This window comes from Pteronotus mesoamericanus, unplaced genomic scaffold, assembly GCF_021234165.1.
Source record: "Pteronotus mesoamericanus isolate MK-2021 breed Mesoamerican mustached bat unplaced genomic scaffold, CSHL_Meso_final contig_221, whole genome shotgun sequence".
Classification (NCBI taxonomy): domain Eukaryota; kingdom Metazoa; phylum Chordata; class Mammalia; order Chiroptera; family Mormoopidae; genus Pteronotus; species Pteronotus mesoamericanus.
In genome coordinates, this window is record NW_026555092.1 from 9328039 (window position 1) to 9351842 (window position 23804).

A 23804-nucleotide genomic window follows, 5' to 3' on the forward strand; every position below is an offset into this window, starting at 1 on the left:
TAGGAGGCTCAGAGGATTGGGAAGGAGGTCGAGACTGAGGGAAGAATCTGAGGCAGAGAGGGTCGCTCGGGGCAGCCTGAAGTAATCTTGGTCGGGAATTCTGAAGTCTGATGGGGAGAGTTTGAGTGGGTGGGATTCCTAGAGGGGAGGCTGAGTCTGAAGGGAAAGGCAGAATATGATGGAGAACGTTGCAAGGGTATATTTTCCTGCTGAGAATACCAGGGTCCTTCATTGCCCCTCTCCTCCGTCATCCTTTTTGGGAAGACCCCTTCAAGAGTCACCAACTAGTGGTCGCCCTGTCCCTCCCCCAGTCTCTGAGCGGGGCCTGCATTTGCTTCTGGGAAATGGGGCCCCTGGGCTTGGAAGGAAAAGGATTCAACATTTTCGTGTTACAAAAATCTATCCAGCAGCTTACTCTGAACTAGGTGCTATTTAGGTGCTGGGGCTGGGGCGATGATCAATTCATTTCACATCTTCAGCTCAGTTTGGAGGCAGGGATAGACAGTGGCCGTGCTCTCCAGCATCTTGCTGGGATAAAGGAACTCTCAGTGTTACGGGGCATCGAGAAGAGGCACCCAGGCCCACCTTACGAGTTAGGGAAGGAGGTACCCTCTCAGTTAGGACCTGAAGAACAGGAGTTATTAGCCTGGCACAGGGAAGGCAAAGCTCACAGCAAGTTTAGAGATGGGAGAGAGGACAGCACCTTTAGAAAACAGCAGGTATATTTGTATACAGTATGTCTGAGGCATAAATTGGAGGACAGAGTGTAGAAGGTAGGGAACAGGAGTAAGGAAAAGGTTGCAAGTGATGAGCCTAGAGAAGTAAATGGGGACCTGATCATGAGGGTCTGGGCATACTCTCCTAAGGAAGTTGTAGTTTATTCTGGGGGCACTTGTGAATCATTGAAGGTTTATATGCAGGTTAGTGACATCATCAAATGTATACCTTAGAACTATCACTCTGGGGCGGAAATTAAATTCATGAATGTTGGGGTAAGGAAGAAGGCAAGGAGCCCAAGCCCAAGTTTCTGATTTGGGCAGTTTGATGCTGAGTATTTGCAGGAGATCATGTCAGTTGATAACTTCTTTTTTTCTTTTGTTTGTTTGTTTTTTTGTTTAAGAGATACTTGCATACTCTTTGAGATATCTGGGGGATATCCAAGTAGAGGTGTCCAGGAGGCAGTTTGACATTCTGGTCTGCACTTTAGAAGACAGAAATGAAAAGAGAGATTTTTGGCAGGTGTCAGCATACAGATGGAAATTTTATCATAGATGAGGATACAATCAATCATCCAAGAAGTATAGGGTGAAAAGAGAGGGGAATCCAGGGTGGAATTCTAAGGACGTGGACTGAGGAAAAGTCTAGTGTTCTTCATGCTCTGTACTACCCTGTCGTAGCACTGTCACTGTGTGTTGGAATTGTCCATTTATTTGTTCATACTTTCTACAGAAAGTAAATGCCTAAGGGAGAGAGACCATGTCTTACCTACTTCTCTATGCTCAGTCACCAGAACAGTGCTAGCTCCTAGTAGGCTCTTAGTAAATATTTGTTGACTAAATGAATAAAGATACAGATGGAATGGCCAGAGATGTTAGTGAACCAGAAAGTGTTGGGTTCCAGTAGCCAAAAGAGGGAGGGAATGGCCAAGGGTTGGCAAGAACTGTTTCCTGTGCAGGTTTTGAAACTAAAGTGGGTGAAGGGAAGACATCAGCTTGAACTCATTTTAATGAAGCTTGTCCAGGGCAGAGAGGATTGTTGATAAAGAGAAGATATAGTGGTTGAGAGTTGAGCGTATTCAAATTCTTATGCAAAATAGCCAGAGAGAAGGAAAGGTAGAAGATACAGAAGAGAAGAACTAGTGATGATGGAGTTTCATGAGGAGACCAGGTGAGATGCACAGCAGAGCACAGCAGGGACTCTAGCCTTCAAGAGGAAGTTCCTTCTCAAAGAAAGGGTAAGTGGCAAGGAAAAGTACAAATGCAGGCAAGTTTGATGTGGAGAGTTGAGGGAGTTTTTAAGGTGAAGTAGGAGAATATTCCTTTTCCTGAGAGTGGGGGAGGGCAGTTGATACAGTAGGAATCTTGAAGAGAGATAGTTGTTAAATAGCTGTTGTAAAAATGGGAGCCAGGAAAATAAATTTGGAAGGATTGCTGGGCGGTGATGAGGGCACATTTGAGGCTGGATCGTATACATTTGCAGCCGTATCAGTTTGCACAGTTTAGTGATCTCCACACTCCTGGTTTAAAAAGAGAAAAATGAAGCCCTAGCCAGCGAGCTGAGTTGGTTGGAGTGTCATCCCAATGCGCCAAGGTTGTGGATTCGATCCCCAGTCAGGGCACATACAGAAATCAACCAGTGGTTTCATACCTGGGTGGAACAGCAAGTTACTATCTCTCTCCCTCTCTCTCCTTTCCTCCCTTTCTCTCAAAATCAATAAATAATTTTAAAAAAAGGGAAATTAGGAAAAAAGAGACTTCTTACATTTTTTAAGTTTTAATTTTTTTATCGATTTTTTTAGAGAAAGAAACAATGATGTATTCCACTTATTTATGCATTCATTGGTTGCTTCTATGTGCTCTGACCATAGATTGAACCCACAACCTTGGCGCATCAGGATGATAACTAAGCTACTGGGCCAGGGCAAGACTTCTTACTTTTTTTAAAGTATATTTTATTGATTATGCTTTTAGAGTTGTCTTATTTTTTCTCCCCCTCCACCCTGCAGCCCCCCTCCCTCCAGCATTCCCCCAGCATTCCCCCACTACTTCATGTCCATGGGTTGTACATGTAAGTTCTTTGGCTTCTTCATTTCCTATACTATTCTTAGCCTCCCTCTGTCTATTTTGTACCTACCAGTTAGGCTGCTTATTCCTTGTAACTTTTCCCCCATTGACTCCCCTCCCCTTCCCCGCTGATAACCCTCCCTGTGATCTCCATTTCTCTGATTCTATTCTTGTTCTTGTTTGCCTAGTTTTTTCTGTTTTTGTTTTTTTAGGTTCATTGTTGATAGTTGTAAGTTTGTTGTCATATTACTATTTATAGTTTCTTTTGTTAAACTTTTATTATTATTGTTTAGATTTTATTTATTTTATTTAGGGGAAGGGAAGGAGAAAGAGAGGGAGAGAAATGTAAGTGTGTGGTTGCCTCTCACACACCGCCAACCGAGGACCTGGCTCCGAACCCAGGCACATGCCCTGACTGAGAATTGAACCAGCAACCTTTCGGTTTGCAAGCTGGCGCTCAGTCCACTGAGCCACACCCGTCAGGGCCTATTGTTCGTAGTTTTGATCACCCTTATTTTCCCTTGATAAGTCTCTTTAACATTTCATGTACTAAGGGATAAGTGATGTTAAACTCCTTTGACTTGACCTTATCTGGGAAGCACTTTTTCTGCCCTTCCATTCTAAATGATAGGTTAGCTGGATAGAGTAATCTTGGATGTAGGTCCTTGCCTTCCATGACTTTGAATGCCTCTTTCCAGCCCCTTCTTGCCTGTAAGGTTTCTCTTGAGAAATCAACTGCTAGTCTTGTGGGAACTCCTTTGTAGGTAACTGCCTCCTTTTCTCTTGCTGCTTTTAAGATTCTCTCCTTATCTTTAATCTTGGGTGATGTAATTATGATGTGTCTTGGTGTGGTCTTCCTTGGGTCCAGCTTCTTTGGGACTCGCTGAGCTTCCTGGATTGCATGTCTGTTTCCTTTGCCAGATTGGGGAAGTTCTCCTTCATTATTTTTTCAAATAAGTTTTCAATTTCTTGCTCTTTCTCTTCTCTTCTGGCCCCCTATGATTTGGATGTTGGAACATTTAAAGTTGCCCCAGAGTTTCCTAAGCCTCTCCTCATTTTTTTGAATTCTTGTTTCTTCATTCTGTTCCAGCAGAATATTTATCTATTCCTTCTGCTCCAAATCATTGATTTGAGTCCCAGTTTCCTTCCCCTTTACTGTTGGTTCCCTGTATATTTTTCTTTATTTTACTTTATATAGCCTTCACTTCTTCCTTTATTTTGCGACCATGCTCAAATCTTTTCTGTGAGCATGATAATTACTAGTGTTTTGAACTCTGCATCTGATAGATTGGCTATCTCTTCATCACTTAGTTTTTTTTCTGGAATTTTTATCTGTTCTTTCATTTGGGCCATATTTCTTTGTCTTTGTGCACCTGTTATGTTGTAAGGGGTGGAGACTTAGGTATTGGCCAGGGCAGGACAACCCACTTCCCTGCGCTGGGGTGCTATATGTTGGGGAGGCTCAGAGAGGGAACAGTGCCGCTTGCTCTCCTGGCCTGCTTTCAGTCACTTCCCCAACTACATACAAACGAATTGGGCCTTTCTGGGCTGATTCCCGAGTAGGTGGGTTTGTGTACGTTCTAGGACCCTGTGGTCCCTCCAACAGACTCTCCTGTGAGACTGGTAGATTCTCCTGCTGTGGCAACCCCCACAGATTTTTACAACCAGAAGTTCCCGCGCAGGAACCCTGGGTTGCATGGTCTGTCTTGCTTCCCAGTTGTTCCTCCCTGTTTATCCGCAGGTGAATGTGGGACCACTCAGTCTGCCAGCCTCCACCTTGCCGTGTGTCCTCTCCACCCCAGCTGCCTGTCTCCATCCCTCCTACCAGTCTGGATGAGTGTTTCTTTTTTAACTCCTTGGTTGTCAGACTTCCATAGAGTTTGTTTTTGGGCAGTCTGGCTGTTTTTTGTTTTTAAATTAGTTACACTATTTTGTCCTTCATTTGGTTATGCAAGGAAGCAAAGCAAATCTACCTATGCCTCCATCTTTGCCAGAAGTCAGGACTTCTTGCTTTTTAAGAAACTGTGAGGGGAGGGACGAGGTGAGGACTGGTTGAAAGAAGGTGAAGGGATTAACCAAAGAACATCTGTGCAGGGCCCATGGACATGGCCATGGACAATGGTGTGGGGGTTGCTTAAGTGAGTGGGGGGAGCTGGATGGAGGTGAGCAAAGGGGGAACAGTTGGGACAACTGTAATAGCATAAATAATATTTAAAAAAGTAAAAGAAAAAAGGAGAAATAGTTTTGCAGTGAGGTCACTAACTTGGGACTCAGGTTTGGCTCTGCTGCTCAGATGCTTTGCAGTATTAGGCAAGTCACTTTACCTTTCCAGCCTCAGGTCACTCTCCTGTGACATTAAGAAACCATGAGAACAGTGGGGAGAGTGCTTTTAAAGTTTAAAAGTAGTATCTAAATAAAAAAGAATTACTTCATTCGGAGTCTCTTAGCAACCTAATTAAAAATTATTAAGAGGATGGTATCTCTGGGCCCTGCCCTCAGGTACTTCCTAGCCTTCTAGATAAGGTATCTTATAATTGTGGAATACCTACATGCTTTGTTTGATACATCTTCCATGGAGATGTCAATGAATATAATACTCCCATCTGTGAATATTTTAAATGTTGAAATAAAAAATAAGAAATGTGAAAAAAATAGATAAGGTATCTTAGTTCTTTAGGTCTAAGCCTTGGCTGGATCCAGGATTGATAGGGAAGGGAGTTGCAAGGGATCAAGGCCCATACCAGAGACATGGGTAAGCCAGAATCCAATTATTTATCAAGACACTGGCCATGTGACTACCGACTGCCAACAAATTGGATAAGCATTTCACACCTCAGCCAATGCCTTGAGAACCTGTTTGCCTTGGCTGATAAGGTTATTTGAGGGGCCCTGGGAACAACTTTTTTGCCTGCCTTCCTTGCTACTGTATCTCAAAGTCTGTGTTTGTATGGGAAAAGGGTCTCTGTTGAATGCCACTTACAGGCTGTACTCTGGCTTGTGGCTCTGGCTGAGAGCATAGTCCCTGCTCTCAGAGGTCTCACTAAGATTAGGAGAAGAGGATGGAAGGACATCAGATAAAAATTAAGGAAATCTGAATTAAGTATGGACTTTGAGTTAATGTATTGATACTGGTTCATTAGTTATAACAAAAACTTATTTTACTAGTGTAAAATGTTAATAGAAGGGGAAACTGGTTGTGGGTATATGAAAACTCTCTACTATCTATGTAGTTTTCTGTAAATCTGCAATTTTCTAAAGAATAAAGTTTATTTAAAGAGAAATAGAAAAGAGGATGAGCTCCTATACATCCAGGTGTTTAAAAGTTTCTCATCCCAGGCCATGTCTGTGTCAAAGAGAATTGGAGTGTGGCTTGGATGCTGTTGGTGGCATTCCCCACAGTGCATTGATCCCTGGAATTAAACCTGTTTCTTGCACTACCAAACCAGTGAATAGAAGGTTGGAACCTTTTTTTCACTGGTGTCAAAAAATCTACTTCATCCTGATGGAACCCTAAGGAGAGATCTTTGGGTGTGCAGTTCACTAGATTTTGGAATATTGTTACAGAAACTTTTTACCAAGTAGACTCACAGAGCTGTCTAGATTAAGTGCAAATTGAAGTAGGTACTAAGGAAACCCAGTGTAGCTTTTAGCACACTGGATTCAAAGTCAGAAGAGCTGATCCCCAGATCACTCATTGTCTGTGCCATCTTGATCAGGCACTTAACATCTCTGTGTCTCAGTTCAAGTCTTTGAATATTTGTTGAGCCTCTGTGATATACAGAGTATATTTGTCCTTGCCTTAAAGGAGCATGTGGTGTTGTGGATATAAATAGATAAGTCAAGAATTCAGACATGAAACAAAATGAATTAAGTGCTATACAAATTGCACAGAGAGGAAAAGACCATTTATTCTGATCAGGAATATGTTTGGAGCTTGGGCTAGGCTTTGTAGCAAGAGGATCATCAGAGACAGAAGGACTTCCCAGGTCAAAATGAACAGTCTGAACTAAGGATATTTGGTGAAGGCAATTGCCATGTTCAGGATGCTGATAATAATCTAGTGTGTTTAGAGCAGATACTGGCAAACTTTCTGTAAAGGGTCAGATAGTAAATATTTTAGGCTTTGCATGCCATATGGGTGGGTTTCTGTAGCAATTTAACTACTCAGCTGTGCTATTATAATGTGAAGTCAGCTGTAGATGATACATAAACTCGTGGGCATGGCTGTATGCCAATAAAATTTTATTTACAAAAAGACAGTCATTCAATTGCATTTGGCCCAAAGGCTGTAGTAGTTTAGTTTGTCTACTCCCAGTTAGAAGATAGAAAGGAAGGGAGAGGGAGAGAGTTGTGGAGGAGGATGGTGGTTAAACTGGAATGGTAGATTAAGAAAGTCCTTGAATGCCACATTACTGAAGTGGTTTTTTGGTGTTTTGTTTTGTTTTGTTTTAAGATTTTATTTATTTATTTTTAGAGAGAGGAGAAGGGAGGGAGAAAGACAGAGAGAAACATTGATGTGTGAGAGATACAGTGCCTCTCACACACCCCAAACTGGGGACCTGGTCTGCAACCCAGGCATGTGCCCTGACTGGGAATCGAACCAGTGACCTTTTCATTCACAGGCTGGCGCTCAGTCAACTGAGCCACCCCAGCGAAGGCTGAGGTTGTTCTTTAATCTTCATCCTGTAGGGTATAGGAAGCCATTAAGGATTTTTGAGGGAGGGGGAGTGATGTTATCAGAGTTGTTTATGAGGGGAATAAGTTGTGACAGTAAAGCAGGTAGTTTGAATTGAAGGCAGAGGGACCAATTAGGGGGCTATTGCTATAGATGAAGCAAGAGATGATAAAAGTTTAGTTTTCTATAAAATGGGAATAAAACTCCCTGTCCTAACTATTTTACAGGGCTGTTGTGAGGATCCAATAAGAAAATGAATGTGAATGTGCTTTGACGCATAAAGTATCACAATGTGCAAGAGGTGAACTGTGGGTTATAATAATTTGGAGTATTGATGGTTATTTTTCTGTTGCGGGACTGGATTCCGTGGAGATACAGTGTCACTTCACTGGCCGCTGTTCCCAAGTAGCTTTGGAATGAACCCATCACATTCTCTAGTAGTGCCTTTGGGTCCCAGGGGAGGAAACTGGGCTAGACTGACATTCATCTGACCTCTCCAGGATTCCCTGCTTTTTTTTTCTTTTGGAGTTATCTTTCCTCAAGGTAGGTGAGAATTTTAGAGATTAGAGTGAACCAGAAAGAGGACTTTTTTTGTTTTTTGTTTTTTGTTTTTGTTATTTTTGATTTTAGAAATAGGAGAAGGGAGGGAGAAAGAGAGGGTGAGAGACACTGATGTGAGAGAAAAACATCAATTGGTAGTCTTCTGTACATGCCCCAAGGGACTGAACCTACAACCCAAACATGTGCCCTAACTGGAATTGAACCTGCCACCTTTCGGTTCACAGGACAATGCCTAACCAACTGAGTCACACTGGCCAGAGCCAGAAAACGTTTGCTTAGGAGTTTATTGGAAAAATTCCTGGGTTTTCCTGGGAGTGTGTGTCTAACTGTCACTGAAACTCACTCTTTCTTCTTCAGGGGATGTTGGAAATTACTATTATGGACAAGGCCACCCAATGAAGCCTCACCGAATCCGCATGACTCACAACTTGCTACTTAACTATGGTCTCTACCGAAAAATGGAAATCTATGTGAGTTACTGGGAGCTCCACCCCTCCCTAATCTCATCAGCTCTGGTTTCCCTTAGGTCATTTATTATCTTATTAATTTATTATCTTAAATACTCATTCATCAAACATGTGTTGAGTGGCAGACCCCACTGTGTAAATGATAGAAATTCTGTTTTTAAAGAATTCATTTTACTGCTAGAGACTGACATGTACACAGATAATTTACGGTGTGTAAGTTCTATAATTAAAAAAATGTACAAGATGTAGAGATAAGGAGGAATGAAGGAGGAAGGGAGCCTTGGGATGTTTCCCAGAGGTGATGTGAGGAGTTTCAAAGATTGAATGGAATTTAGCCCAGAGTTCAGGAGGGGACTGCTATTCTGGGCTAAGGGAAGAACATATACAAAAAGACAGCGGTAAGAACAAGATGGTGTGTTTGGGGAAAATATAAGTAGTTCATTGTGCAGGTATTGCTATAGTGTAAATTTTACAGGTCTAAGTGAGGGCAGCTAGAGCTGGAGAGGTCAGCAAAAATTGGATGTGCTGTCCTGAGGAGCTCTAGTGGGCCAGGGTCAAAAAATGTATGATTGGGACCTTGGCTGGTGTGGCTCAGTGGACTGAGTGCTAGCCTGTGAACTGACAGGTCTCCTCGGGTTCGATTTTCAGTCAGGGCACATGCCTGGGTTGTGGGCCAGGTTTCCAGTTGGGGGTATGTGAGAGACGACCTATCAATGCTTCTCTCACACATCAGTGTTTCTCTCCCTCCCACTCTCTCTGAAAATAAATACATAAAATCTTAAACAAAAACACCGCTTTATTAAGATTTTTAAAAAGTCTGAATGGGAAGAAAAAGAACAAAAACATGTGATTGGGATTGTTGAACTAGTACCAAGTCTCCATGTACTAGAGAGTATAGACTGACTAACCTCTTGACTCAGCTTTTAGTGATGTTTGCTCCATCTTCCAGTTTTTAAACAGAGGCTAGAAATGCAGATATTATGTAAAATCCCCCAACAAAAATCTCCAGCAAAGACTTGTTGGCCCAAGTGGATTTTTTAAAGATTTTATTTATTCATTTCTTTTATTTCTAAGATTTCATTCATTTATTTTTAGAGAGAGGGGAAGGGAGGGAGAGAAACATTGATGCATGAGAGAAACATCAAAGTTGCCTCTGACATACCCTCAACCGTGGACCTGGCTCTCCACCCAGGCATGTGCCCTGACTGGGAATCAAACTGGCGACCTTTCAGTTTGCAGGTCAGCGCTCAAACCACTGAGCCCCACCACCCAAGGCATTTCTTTTTTAAACCTGTACGAATAAAAACATAGTAGTACATCTGTGAACCAAATTTGGTCCAAAGGTTCCTAGTGTGAACCTCTTCTGGAGGCAGTAAATAATAAATGAAGGATTTTACATGAAAGACAGATAGGAACAGGCATGCATTTTAGAAGCATGGAGTCCATTTAGGAGGCTGTTGCAAAGGTCCAAATGAGAAAAATAAAGAGGATCTGGGGGCCCATGTTGCCTTATGGTAAGAGCATAAGAGTCTGTTGTTAAAGTGTGCCAGCAGCTTAAGTAACCTAGCAACAGCAGTATCTTTCCTCACCATTCCAGAGAATGAAAGGGGATGAGTCTTCCTTCCCAGATGGCCATGTCATGTCTCTAAGAGACCATAGAGGCAGCTGGGAAAGCCAGAGAGAAGGTAGACAGGAACAGATAGACCTTGGGACCAAAGGTTTTTCAGGTATAAAAGGCAGCTGGGAATGAAAAACATAAAAGGTAGCAAGGTTTTCAGGGACTCTAGAGAGCAGACTAGAATTTAGATAAAGAGAATACCTGAATGTGGAATAGTAAGTGCCAAGACTTTCCAGAGCTGTCTGTTGTACATCTACACCGTGCTAGTCTGTCCCCAATTTGCCTTCTTTACTGCTTCTTCCCCTTTAGCTCTCCAAGTCAATCAGATCAGGTTCTGCCTCTTTCCACCCTGTCCTGACTGGGGGAATTATTTATTGTGCCCAATCATATCTTACTCATCTTCAAGAGTCACCTCATGCCCTCTTTCAGCATATTTTTGTTGAGTACTGTCATGTCTTAGGGACTGTATTAACCTCTGTGAGAGATACTGAGAAATGTAAAAATGGATTCTATCTTCAAGTGAGAGGAAAAGTTAATAAATATTTATTGATGCTTGCTAGGTGCCTAGCCAGAGCCACCTATTATTTTATGTAATTCTTATAACAACCCTAACTTACAGATCAGGAAGCAAGCTCAGAGAGGATAATTAACATGCCCAAAGTCACATAGCTATTAATAGATGAGCTAAGACTCCAGTGTATATCTCTCTGATTCCAGTGTCTGTATCTGTCCATTTGTCCTTTTTTTCCTTCCTAAACAATCTTTTAACAAGGAGTCTAGAGGTAGATGGTCTCAGGATTTCTTTCTTTGTTTATCAGGGACCCAGGCTTATTCTACCCTTTTGCTCAGACATCCTTAGCTTATGTGATTTCATCCCTTCTTCTTTTGCCTTGGAAGTCCCATGATTGCTGTCTCCAAGTACCATGTCTTCATATAACAAAATCCAAAGAGGAAGGGGATAAGAGTAAATGGATCGCTGTCCACTGTCCCAATCTTATACTCCTGCTTTGATTAAAGAGATTAAAGAGGAAAACTTTCCAGAAACTTCCAACAAATTTCCCCTTTACATCTCCATTGGTTATTGCCATCCTTAGCCCATTCACCAGCAATTGGCTTAGACTAATCACATTTGATCCCTGGGGTTGGGTACATTAACACCTAAGCAAATTGGGATAAGCTACCAAAAAAGGAGAGAATGACTTTTTGGGAAGCAACCAACAGTGGCTCTCATAGAAAATAATAATATCTTATTGGAAATAATGTCATATGTGTGGTTTTCTTTTTGTAAACTTCTAAAGCAAAACCTCAGTATTGCCTCTCCTTCTGAAATCTCTAGACCTTGTTATCTTCAATGTGATCTTTTTCTCTGGCCCTACCTTTCCTCTGAGTATGAATCTTTGGTCGTATACCCCTAACATTGTTTATCTGCATTTATCTCTCTATCTTCTACTTTCTCTGGATTATGATCCTAGCATTCCTTTTCCAAAGCACAGGTAGACATTTTAGTACATATCCTGAAATTGATATCTTTTGAGAGTCAGCCCTGAAAGATACTCCTTAGACTTCTCATGGATGTTGCTGTATTATTTCTGTCTCTATACCTGAAAGAGACATGTTGAGGTCATTTTCAATTTCATTCTTTTTGGTCCCTTTCCCAATTCTGTCTCCATACATTTTAATTAATCTCTCCTTGAATCTACATCCCCACTTTTCATCCAGGCACCTTTCTATTTATATAATTAAAAATCTTGCTCTCTTCCTTGCCTCAGATGCTAATTTTGTATATTCCCAGGCTTCTTATTCATTGCCTTCTGTTCTTTTTTTTTTTTCTAAGATTTTATTTATTTATTTTTAGAGAGACGAGAAGGAAGGGAGAGAGGGAGAGAAACATCTATGTGCGAGATATACATTGATTGGTTGCCTCTTACACGTCCCCAACCGGGGACCTGTCCTGGTAACCCAGGCATGTGCCCTGACTGGGGATGAAATTAGCAACCCTTGGTTTCGCAGGCTGGCCCTCAGAACCACTGAGCCACACCAACTAGGGCTTTTTTTTTTTATTCTTTTTTTAAAAATGTTTTTATAAAATTTGTAGATACGAAAGAATTTTCATAAAATATGTGTAAAGCATTAAAAAAAGAAAAGAAAATATATATAAAGTATAATGACTCACATTGCAATTAATACCACCTAGTTGAAGAAAAGGGACATTTTCATGACTGCTAAAGCCAATGTATGCCCTTCTCTGACCCTATCTCCTTCCAGAGTTAACCTCTGCCCTCAATTTGGGGGGATTATTACTTCCTTGTTTTTCTGTATAGTTTTACCAGTATGTGTTCGTAAACAGTACATGTTTTAGTGTTACAGAAATGGAGCCATACAGTACTTATTATGTGACTTGCCTTTCTTGCTCAACATGTTCCTGATAGTCATATATGTTGATGCATGTAGCTGTATTTCATTGAAAGAGTATACTACAACTTTCTGTTTTATTATTGGTGGGCATTTGGTTGGTTTCTAGTTTTGTGCTAATATTAGCACTGCTGCTGTGAACATTCTTAAACATGTGTACATAGTTGGAGTTTCACTATGGGATTTACTAGGGGTAGAATTGCTGGATCAGGACATGTACACATAGTTACACTTACTAGATAATGGCAGCGTGGTTCCAGTTGCCAGCAATGTAGAAGAATTGCATTGTTCTAATTTCTTGACTTCATTTTGTTGTGTGTGTGTGTTTATTTATTTATTTGCCATTGTAAGTAGGTATGAAATTATGTCTTATTATTCTTTTAATTTGTATTTCCTTGGTTACTAGTGAGGCTGAGGATCTTTTTGTATGTTTATTGACCATTCAGGTTTTCCTATTGAAGTTCCTCTTCAAGCTTTTTGCCCACTTTTCCATTTGATTGTCTGAGTTTTATTTTTGTTTTAACTGGACCTCAGATACACAGAATAGGCTTAATCATTATCCTTGGCTCATAAGCATCAAAAGAAGGTCCGTGTTCTGCAGGCTTTTTTAAAAATTGATTTTATTTTCTACTTGTTAATTTATTTACTTAATATTTTAATAATGCAAGGAACATCTTGAATCCTACAGCCCAAGCACTATTCTAAATTTTGTGTTTATTTTCTTGCTCTTAAAAAAAAAAAAAAGGTTATCATATGCAGATGTGCCTAAACAACATGTAGTATTTATTTATTTGTTTTGAAATTTTTAAAAAATTTTCATTGATTTTAGAGGGAAAGAGAAAGAAATATCAATTTGTTGTTCCACTTATTTATGCATTCATTGGGTTGTTTTTTTTTTTAAGATTTTATTTTAGTTTTAAGAGAGGAGAAAGAGAGGGAGAAAAAGAGGAAGGCAAACATCAGTGTGAGAGAAACATCTATCGTTTGCCTCTTGTACACCCCCATCTGGGGACCTGGCCTACAATTGAGGCATGTGCCTGGACTGGGAATTGAACTGGCAACCTTTCAGTTTCTTGGACAATGCCCAGCCCTCTGAGCCACACCAGTCAGGGCGAGGAAGATGGGTTCTTGGAGCAAAATTTGCTTTTTCTTTGTAAAAGAGTTAGCTTTTGAAATGGACTTTGTCCTTCAGAGATTTGAGATAAGGGTAAATTTCATATTGTAGGAAGAGCATAATCAGTACACTGTTGGGAAGCTCTATAGGTCTTGTTGAAGAAGAGCTGTTTGTCTGGAGTATAATATTTATGAAAGAGGGCAGGGAAGAATTTGATTGGAAAAGGAAATTTGCAAAGTTCCTTAATTACCATGTCAGAATTTAGAATCTTTTTTTTTTTTAAGTTATTGACTTTAGAGAGAGAAACATTGATTTGTTGTTTCACTTATTTATGCATTCATTGGTTGAGGTTGATTCTTGTGTATGTCCTGACCAGGGGCTGAACCCTCAACCTTGGCTTATCACTACGATGCTCTCATCAACTGAGCTACCCAGCCAGGGTCAACATTTTTTCTTTTCTTTTTAAAGATTTTATTTTATTTATTTTTAGAGAGAGGGGAAAGGAGGGAGAAAGAGGTAGAGAAACACCAATGTGCAGTTGCCTTTTGCACACCCCATACTGGGGACCTGGCCTGCAACCCATGCATGTCCCCTGACTGAGAATTGACCTGGTGACCCTTTGGTTCACAGGCTAGCACTCAGTCCACTGAGCCGCACCAGCCAGGACTAGAATCTTTTCTTTTGTAGTTAGGGAGCAGTTGAATGTTTTAGAGCAGGACATTGACTTTTTAAGATTTTTGTAACACCATTACAGAAGCTGGGTTGGAAGAGGATAAGGCTGGATATAAATGGGACCAATTAAGAGGCCAAACATAATCCAAGTGAGGGTTTATTATGGCAACAGATATTTACTGAGCACCTGCTAAGTGCTGGCCACTGTGCTAGTTACTTAGAATAAAGACAGACCTGCTCCTGGCCTTCATAGTGGACCAAACAAATGCAATTTCTATGCACTTTGAATGTGTTAAGGGAAGTAAGAATTCTTAGGGGAAGTCACTTCAGTGAGTTTCTTTTCTTTTTCTTATTCATTTTAGAGAAGTAGAGAGAAGCATCTATTTGTTGATTATTTTATGTCCCCTGACCCTGAGGATCAATTTGCAACCTTGGCCTTATTGGGACAGTGCTCCAATCAGCTGAGCTAGGTGGCCAAGGCATCATTGAGTTTTTAACTGAGACTCTAGTGGTTAAGGACAGCATTCTAGGAGAATTAGCTTTTCAGTTGCAACCTACAAGCTGAGTAGAGGGGGTGAAGAGAATAGTCATCTAGGCTATAGCACGTGCAAAGTTCTAAAGATAAGAGAGGAGTCTCTTGGAGAATTGCAAGTAAAATTGTTCTTGGCAGAATGGTACAATTAATGCATGAGATTTTTTGTTTGTTGTAAGTACCAAGTTAGTTAACCTACTGGCTTTTTTAAGTGCTTTGAACTTGGTATTCATTCCCTGGACTAGATTATAAAATATTTAGAGGGATTCTAAAAAGGTGAGCAGGGACCAGGTTATTTTGGTTTCCCAAGCTAGGTTAAAGAGTTCAAACTTGATCTTGTGAGTAATGAAGCCTCTAAAGAGTTTTTAGAAGGATGTGACATGATTCAGTTGAATTTTAGACAGATTACTTCTGCTCTAGGGCTGTAGGATTGAGAACAGATTCACAGTGTTAATGTTGAGGGTGGGATACCAGTTAGGAGATTATTGCCGCAATCCAAGCCAAAACTGTGTTGAGCTGGGGATGGAAGTAGACAGATTTGATAGATACGTTGGCAGTAGTTTCAAGAGAAGTTGAATGCAGTAGTTGAGGAACAAGGAATTAGGGGTGATACTTAGACTTCTGTCTTGAGCAGCTGGGTGGATGGTGGTTAGAATAGGAAATCCAGGAAAGAGGAGCATAGGGGAAATAAGGTGGTGGATGCAATCAAAATTATGGAGGGATAATGGAAAAGGGACTGACAGTTGATTGAAGTGGAAGGCCAGAAAGGATGGAGTTAAAGTTGGCACCCAGGTTTTTGGCCTGCGTGGATGTTGACATCACAAAGTTAGTGAAAGAGAGGTTCTGGAGGATAGGTTAAATTTGGAGTGCCTCTAGGATTTGTGGATGGAGCTGGTTAGGAAGCTGTTGGAATTGTGAATGTGGAGCTTAGAATAGAGATAAAGATGGAGAGTTAGGGTAGTCATCTATCTAGAAGAGATAGTCAAAGTGGAGCTTTGACAGCATTGCCAAGGGAGTGAAGGGCTTAAAATAGTAAAAAAAAATCAAACAAACAAACAAAACTTGATATGTGGAGCCAAGCCTTTCTTCTTTTACTGTAGGTGTTTTTGTTTGTTTTTTTTTTTAAATAAAACGATATCTATCTTTCAGCCTTATATTTCTCATTATATTTAGTGAGAATTAAATGAGAATCAGATTGTACCTGGAGCCAGACCTTTGGGTTCCCAGATCCAGCTTACTAGTTTGTAACCTTGGGCAAATTAGTTAACCTCTTTGCTGTAGTTTCCTTACTGCAAAGTGAGGATGATAATGGTATGAAGTTTAAAAGGCTGTTGTAAAGGTCATGTGAGATAGCATATAAAGTGTTTGAAACAATAACTGGCACAAAGGAAACAATTAATGTTATCTGTATGTTGAAAATGCTTTATAAACTATAGAAGTATTGGTAATTAGAAAAGAGTCATCTTTGAAGAATACCTACCTTGATGGGATGAGGTGAAGAGAATTTTTTTTTTAAGGTTCAACATTAATAATAATTTTTTTAAAAGGTTTTATTTATTTTACTTTTAGAGAGAGGGGAAGGAGGGGAGAAAGAGAGGGAGAGAAACAGCAATGTGCAAGAGATACATCATTTGGTTGCCTCTCGCAACTGGGGACCTGGCCCAAAACACAGGCATGTGCCCTGATGGGATTGAATCAGTGACCTTGCTGTCCCTTTCAGTTTGCAGACCAGTGCTCAATCCACTGAGCCACACCAGCCAAGGCATTAGAAAGAGAATTTTTTAAAATTTTATTGATTATGCTATTACAGTTGTCCCATTTTTTTTCTCCCCGGCATTCCCCCGCTCCCGCCCCACCCCACCACACTTAGTACATGTCCATGCATCATACATATAAGTTCTTTGGCTTCCCCATTTCCTGTACTGTTCTTAAGCTCCCCATGTCAATTTTGTACCTACTATTTATACTTCTTATTCCCTGTACCTTTTCCTACATTCTCCCCCTTTCCCTGCCCCTCTGATCTCAGTTGATGGTCTTATGGTCACTCCTTTGTAGGTAACCGTCTCCTTTTCTCTTGCTGCTTTTAAGATTCTCACCATATCTTTAATTTTGAGTAATTTAATTATGTTGTGTCTTGGCATGTGCTTCCTTGGGTCCAAGTTCTTTGGACTTGCTGAGCTTCCTGGACTTGCATGCCTTTTTCCTTTGCCAGATTGGGGAAGTTCTCCTTCATTATTTTTCCAAATAAGTTTTCAATTTCTTGCTTTTCCTCTTCTTCTGGTACCCCTATGATTCAGATGTTGGAATGTTTCAAGTTGTCTCAGAGGTTCCTAAGCTTCTCCCCATTTTTTTGAATTCTTATATTCTTCATTCTGTTCTGGTAGAATGTTTATCTCTTCCTTCTGCTCCAAATTGTTGATTTGTGTCCCAGTTTCCTTCCTTTTACTGTTGGTTCCCTGTATATTTTTTTTATTTCACTTTGCATAGCCTTTATTTTTTCCTCCATTTTGTGATCATACTCAGTTGTTCCTGTGAGCAACGTGATTACCAGTGTTTTGAACTCTGCATCTGATAGGTTGGCTATCTCTTCATCTTCTCGTTCTATTTTTGGAGCTTTGATCTGTTCTTTCATTTGGGCCATATTTCTTTGTCTCAGCATGCCTCTTATGTTGGAAGGGGCGGAGCCTTAGGTTTTCATCAGGGCGTGGCAGCCCAGGTTGCTGCATTGTGATGCTGTAGGTGGGGAACAGGTCCAAGAGGGAACAATGCCACTTGCTCTGCCCTTGGCCAGCTTTCAGTCACTTCCCCCACTACCCACAAGCAAATTGGGCCCTTCTGGTGCTGATTCCCAGATAGGTGGGTTTGTGTACATTCTAGGGCCCTGTGGGTCTCCAACGAACTCTCCTGTAAGGTTGGGAGTTTCTTCTGTTGCTGCATCCCCCACAGATTTTTACAGCCAGAGGTTTTGAGGCTTTCTTTTCCTGTGCTGGAACTCTGGGTTGTGTGGTCTGTCTCGATCCCCAGCTGTTCTCCTGGTTTATCTGCACACAAATGTGGGACTACCTGGTCTACCAGCTGCCTCACCCACCCGGTCCTCCATATGTTGCCTTGCCGTGCGTCCTCTCCGCCTCAGCTTCCCGTCTCCACCCATCTGACTGGTCTGGATGAATGTTTCTTTAACTCCTTGGTTGTTGGACTCCTATACAGTTTGATTTTCTGGCAGTTCTGGTTGTTTTTTGTTTTTAAATTTTTTGTTGTCCTTCTTTCAGTTGTGCAAGGAAGCCAAGTGTATCTACCTATGCCTTCATCTTGGCTGTAAGTCTAGAAGAGAATTTTTTAAAAGAGACAAAGAGAAATCAGAAATCAGAATGCTGGGCTATCCAGGAAATTACCATGTCAAGCTTTAATGGGAATGATGCCATCAGAATTATTGGTGTGATGATGATTTAGAAAAGATTTTCCATCTACGAGGTCTGTCTGAAAAAAATCCAGCCATTGTTAGTATAACAAGAATAGTTTGTGTGATATAACCTGACAGCCAAGGAGAGGGATTGGAATGTGCATGTGTGAACAATGATGACTTCATTGTACTAGTCAGTGGAGGTGGTAGATGCCAATGAGTGAACATGTATACTGTGTGGCTGTCACATTCAAAATGACTGAGCGAGTAGAGCGACAAATCTGCATCGAATTTTGCGTTAAGCTTGTACATTCCTTCATGGAAACTACATGGATGATTCAGAAGGCTGTAGCCATGGGCAACTGGTGATTGTCAGCTTCATGATGACAGTGCTCACACATCATGTCTCCTGCAGAGTTTTTTGGCAAAACATCAAATCACCCAGGTGACTCAGCTCCTCTACAGCCCAGATTTGGTGCCCTGTGACTTCTGGCTTTTCCCAAAACTAAAATCACCTTTGAAAAGGAGATTTCAGACTGTCAGTGAGATTCAGGAAAATACTACAGGGCAGCTGATGGCGACCGGGAGAACTGTGTGAGGTCCCAAGGTGTCTACTTTGAGGGGGACTAAGGCGTCGTTGTCCTACGGACAATGTTTCTTATATCTTGTCTCTTCAATAGATGTCTGTATTTTTCATAGTATATGGCTGGATTCCTTCTGGACAGATCTCGTATTTTAATTATTAGTCATCCCTTTTTTAACTTCTGGAGCCATTTGGCCCATAATTATATATAGTCATTTAATATTAAAAAGAAGTAGTAATTTGGTCCTGGCCAGTGTGGCTTGGTTGGTTGGAGCATTGTCCCCATGACCCACGGTCTTTGTTTCTCTCTCATATCAATGTTTCTCTCAAATCAGTAAATGTATCCTTGGGCAAGAACACACACACAAAAAAGTGATAATTTGTAAAGTGCTTCACAATTTATAAAGATTTAACAATCTCATTCACTTCTCAACAACTTCCCTGTAAGGCAGATGTTATCTGTATATAGTAAATGAGGAAGTTGAGGCTCAAGGGGTAGACTTGCCTAAGCAACAGAATTTGAGTTGCAGTCTAGGTCTTCTGATAATGACTTTAATAATTTTAGTTGCCTAATTGGATTGTAAGTTTCTTGAGGCCAGAATCTAATCAGTAATTTCTTTTTATCCTTCACAGCATCTAGTTCAATACTGGGCAGTCATGTGTTCAGATTAGACCAAGAAGACTGGTGTGTAGTCAAGATTAACATGCCCTTTCTCCTCTCTGTCCTCTAGCGCCCTCACAAAGCCAATGCTGAAGAGATGACCAAGTATCACAGTGATGACTACATAAAATTCTTGCGCTCCATCCGCCCAGATAACATGTCTGAGTACAGCAAGCAGATGCAGAGATGTAAGTCCATTCTGTTCTCTCCCTACTTTCAAGCCCCCATTTGGATCTCCCTTTCAATTCGAGGGGCCTACCCTTCTTTCCTTTGTACCTCCCATTCAGCTGACACCTGATTTCCTTTGTCTTCCAAAAGTGCCAAAGTACTTCTTTTTTCTCAAGCCTCGATTTCTTTGTTTCTGATTGTAAGGAGTAGAGATTGAACCTTGTCCAGTTAGGTTCACAACATTTTGCCAAGAAAACTGTAGTCGTTGTAATGGAAAAAGCACTGACCTGGGAGTGGGGAACAGGAGATACAGATCCTAGTTCTGACAACTACCTGGGCAAGCCACTTCGCTTCAGATTTTTCTTTTGTAAAATGTACTCGATGTCACCCCATACAACTGACCATCTCCCACTGTGTTAGTATTAATTGAGAATTTAATGGACATGAACAAAGGTGTGGGAATTGCCTGAGGGAGTGGAGGGCACTGGGTGGAGGGGGAGCAAAGGGGGAAAATTGAGATAACCATAATAGTATAATCAATAAAATATAACTTAAAAGGGGGGGGGGAGAGAGAGAGAGTTTTAGCAGCCCGTTAGGACAGACTCTAGAGGATGTAATCTTTGAGTTGAGGTGAGTCTACCTACCCCGGAACCCTGGGACTTCAAACCCAGAACAGGTTCCATCTCAGAAGCAACACTCAATTTGTAGGAGTTATGGGGAATATTTTAGCTGTGAGGGGAAAATATGTTCAAAATTGGGAAGAACTATCATACATGACTTCTCCTTTGTGTTATTTTAGAAATTCTCACTTGCACCTAAGATCTCACTAAAGCAGTATATTGTAACAGCATTGTTCAGAAGAGGTTCTGATAGCTTATGACAGCTTATTTTGAAATATCAGGAAATTTGTGGTATTTGTTTATTACTACTGTCCATAAGGTAGTCTGAGTCCCAAAGCAGAAAGTTGTTTATTCGTTGCAATAATTGTGCAGGTAATGATTACAGAACCACAGAGACCTTCTTTGAAACATTAAGTTTCAGAACTCCAGGAGCTGCTGGCCCCTCTAAGTGAAGTATTTGCTCTTTGAATTAGCAGGGTCTTATTTCCTTTCAAGGTGAGACAGACTCATTCCTTTGCTCTCGATGGTTTTAGGGGTTTTCATTACCTATTTAGGCTAGCAGTCAGGCTCAACTGTCGGCAGAGAGGGCTCTTATTAGAGGAGCAGCTTGGTGTTAAGGCAAGAAAATGAGTTTGATGTCTTGGTTTGATTCCCTTAGTTCTGCCATATAGAAATGTGTTCAGGAGCAGGAGTAAGTCTCCTCGCTGCTCTCAGCCTGTTTTCTCTTCTCTAAAAAGAAGACAGTAAGTAGTGCCTATCTCATAGTGGAGGTTGGGGGCAGGGGATGAGTGAGATAATATATTCAAAACACTATCACTGAATAGTAGCTTTTGCTAGTATGACTTACGGCTTTTTTATTTTCAAATCTGTCAAGGCAGACGAAATATTAGGACCTCGGGAGTGCACATATGTTTGGCTCTGGTTCCCAGATTGCTCCAGTTTTCCTGAAACCAGCACTCTAATCTTATGCATTCATAAACTAGGTCTGGGATTTTATCTCATTGAAGATGCAGAGTAGGAAGAATGAGGCTCTTTGAGGACTACAAGGTACCTTATTGCCTTGACTTATAGGATTATAGAGAGATGTCACTTAGTACAGTGCTTTATAACCAGGGGTTTCTACAGAGGTACCAGGGATGTAAGAACTGAGCTCTTTTTAAATATTTACCAACATCTAACCTAGGAAATTGTACCTGTAATACCTGTAATAAGACCAACTAAGTCAGGTTTCCTTGCTTTTGGCTAGAGTGGTAAGTGCTTTGTGGTCACTTGAAGTTTTTCAAAACCTTGATAAGTGAAAATGGGAGCATGAATATAAATGCAGGTTTTTGGGCAGATAGTCTATCAGAACATGAGGCTTATGGTGCAAACATGATAAAAGGGATTTATGGTGGTAAAATTTGGAACCATTCTTGTCCATTTTATAGATGTACAAACAGACCCAGGGAGATAAAATGCTTTTGCCAGAGTCACATGGCAAGAATGAAAAATGGGCTCTGGCTGGTGTGTCTCAGTGGATTGAGCATCAACTTGCGAACCGAAAGGTTGATGGTTCAATTCCCAGTCAGAGCACATGTCTGGGTTGCAGGCCAGGTTCCCAGTTGTGTGGGGCATGCAAGAGGCAACCAGTTGATATTTCTCTCACTCATCGATGTTTCTCTCCCTCTGTTTCTCACTCCCTCCCCTCTCTAAAAGTAAATAAAATCTTTTTTAAAAAAGAATGGAAAATGGAATTCTCCACTGGTAGAAAGTAGAATGGAATTCTAGTCTCCTGATTCTGGAATGTTTTTAAATATGTTGCATATAAAAATATTTCAGACACAAAAGAAGTATAAAAAATGATATAAGAAAGAACATCCATGTACCCACTACTGGTCTTAGAAAGAAAATACTACCAGTATAGTTGAAGCCCTCCTGGGCACCTCTTGTTGATCACATACCTTTCTTTCCTACTTCCCTTTTCCTCCAGTACCACCACTGCCAAGGTACAAGCATTGTCCTGAAGTCAGTGTTTAATTCCATACATTTCTTTTTACCATACTCTTTTTACTGCCTTTCTACCCACCTCTGCTCCCCAATCTTTCACTGAGTATTGCTCACCCTCAGTCTAAAGCCAGCCTAAGACTGAGAAAAGTATTTATGGTAGGAAGAGGGAAAACCCATAGAAAAGTCCTTCCTAGCCTTACAGATTAGTCCAAATGAGGGTCTGCCTTTCCATTTTCCCCCTTTTCCATCTCTAATTACACAGCTTGTTGAGCTGGGAACAGTGGGATGGCCATTTGAGCCACATGTTGGTTTGGGGCCTGAAGGAAAATAATTTCTCCTTGTGTCTAAAGCACCCATTTCCTCCCATGGAGGCTCCACATCCCAAATAGGAATGCAGCAAAACTTGGGAAACCCAGGCAGGCCAAACCCAGTGCAGGAGGAAGCAGCCAGAGGAGGGAACTGGACGCCAGTAGATAAATAGCCTGGCCCCAGTGACCAAAGTTCTTATTGACACAGTCTCCCAGTGTTTACCCAGGAAGCTGGGAGGATAGCCACCCAGTGCACTCCCCCTTATACAAGCCACACTTCCTCAGAGCACTTGTGTTGGCAGGACATCAGATCAGGGCATCCTCCGAGTTTAGGGCAGTGCTGGAGTTGGTAACTCTTGTGGTTATTGCAAACCTTGAGCTTCAGCTGTGTCTCAAGAGGTTATCACAATCCAACCTGTGCTCTCCTATTCTCCTCATCCTAGGGGTCCTCCTCCTTGCTCTAATTTGGGAACTGCTATTGATAACAGTGGGTGCCATGGGAAGACTGGGACAAGAGAATAAGGCTATAACCCTACCCTTGCCTCTAACTTCCTGTATATCATTGATGTCTCAGCAGTTTTCCTTTTCTGTGAGAGACTTGGAGCCATAAGGTTCCTCTAGCTCTGTGAGTCTACAGTCTTCAGGTGTGCTTCTCTTCCTGTCTTTTCATTTCATTTGCATTATGGTTTGCATGTGTTTCATCACTATGTGTTAGTTTATACTTTTACCCCTTTAGGCCTGAAATAACTTTACTCCAGTTGTCACTTGTGGGTTTAGTAGAAAGAACACTGGACCGTGAAGAGTCAAAGCACCTGGATTCTGATTTTGGTTCTGCCATTGCCTGGTTGTATAACCTTGGGCAAGTCAATTAACTTCTCTGTATCTGTTCCTCTGCAGTGGGGTTGTTATCGGTCTCATCCAGCTCATGGGGTTGTCATGAGGATCAGATGAGAAATTACTGGGGAAAAGCCAGAGTATATTTTCATAGGCTTTTAGGACAGACCAATACTTCAATACTGCCTCTGCCAATTTACTAGCAGTTCACCTCTCTGAGCGTGTTTCCCCATTTATAAAATAGAACCAAATCTTACCTAATATGGTTGTGTGAGAAGAAATCATGTCAGGTATTGAAAGCATTTAGCAGTTTCTGGCACGTTGTTAAACATTCAGAGAATGATAGTCATATAGGTCTCTGTCCTTCATTTCCTTGTCGGTCAGCCAGAGTGAAGTCCAGGAACAAACCT

The 23804-nt window shown here is 41.1% G+C and overlaps 1 protein-coding gene across 1 annotated transcript in view; it reads left to right on the top strand.

Moving 5' to 3' along the window:
* HDAC1 (histone deacetylase 1) overlaps positions 1-23804 on the top strand; it is a 32627-nt gene that overhangs the window by 399 nt on the left and 8424 nt on the right. Inside the window, exons 2-3 of the mRNA XM_054571903.1 lie at positions 8377-8489; positions 19549-19666. Coding sequence (XP_054427878.1) covers positions 8377-8489; positions 19549-19666 — 231 coding nt within the window. The remainder of the gene's footprint in view (positions 1-8376; positions 8490-19548; positions 19667-23804) is intronic.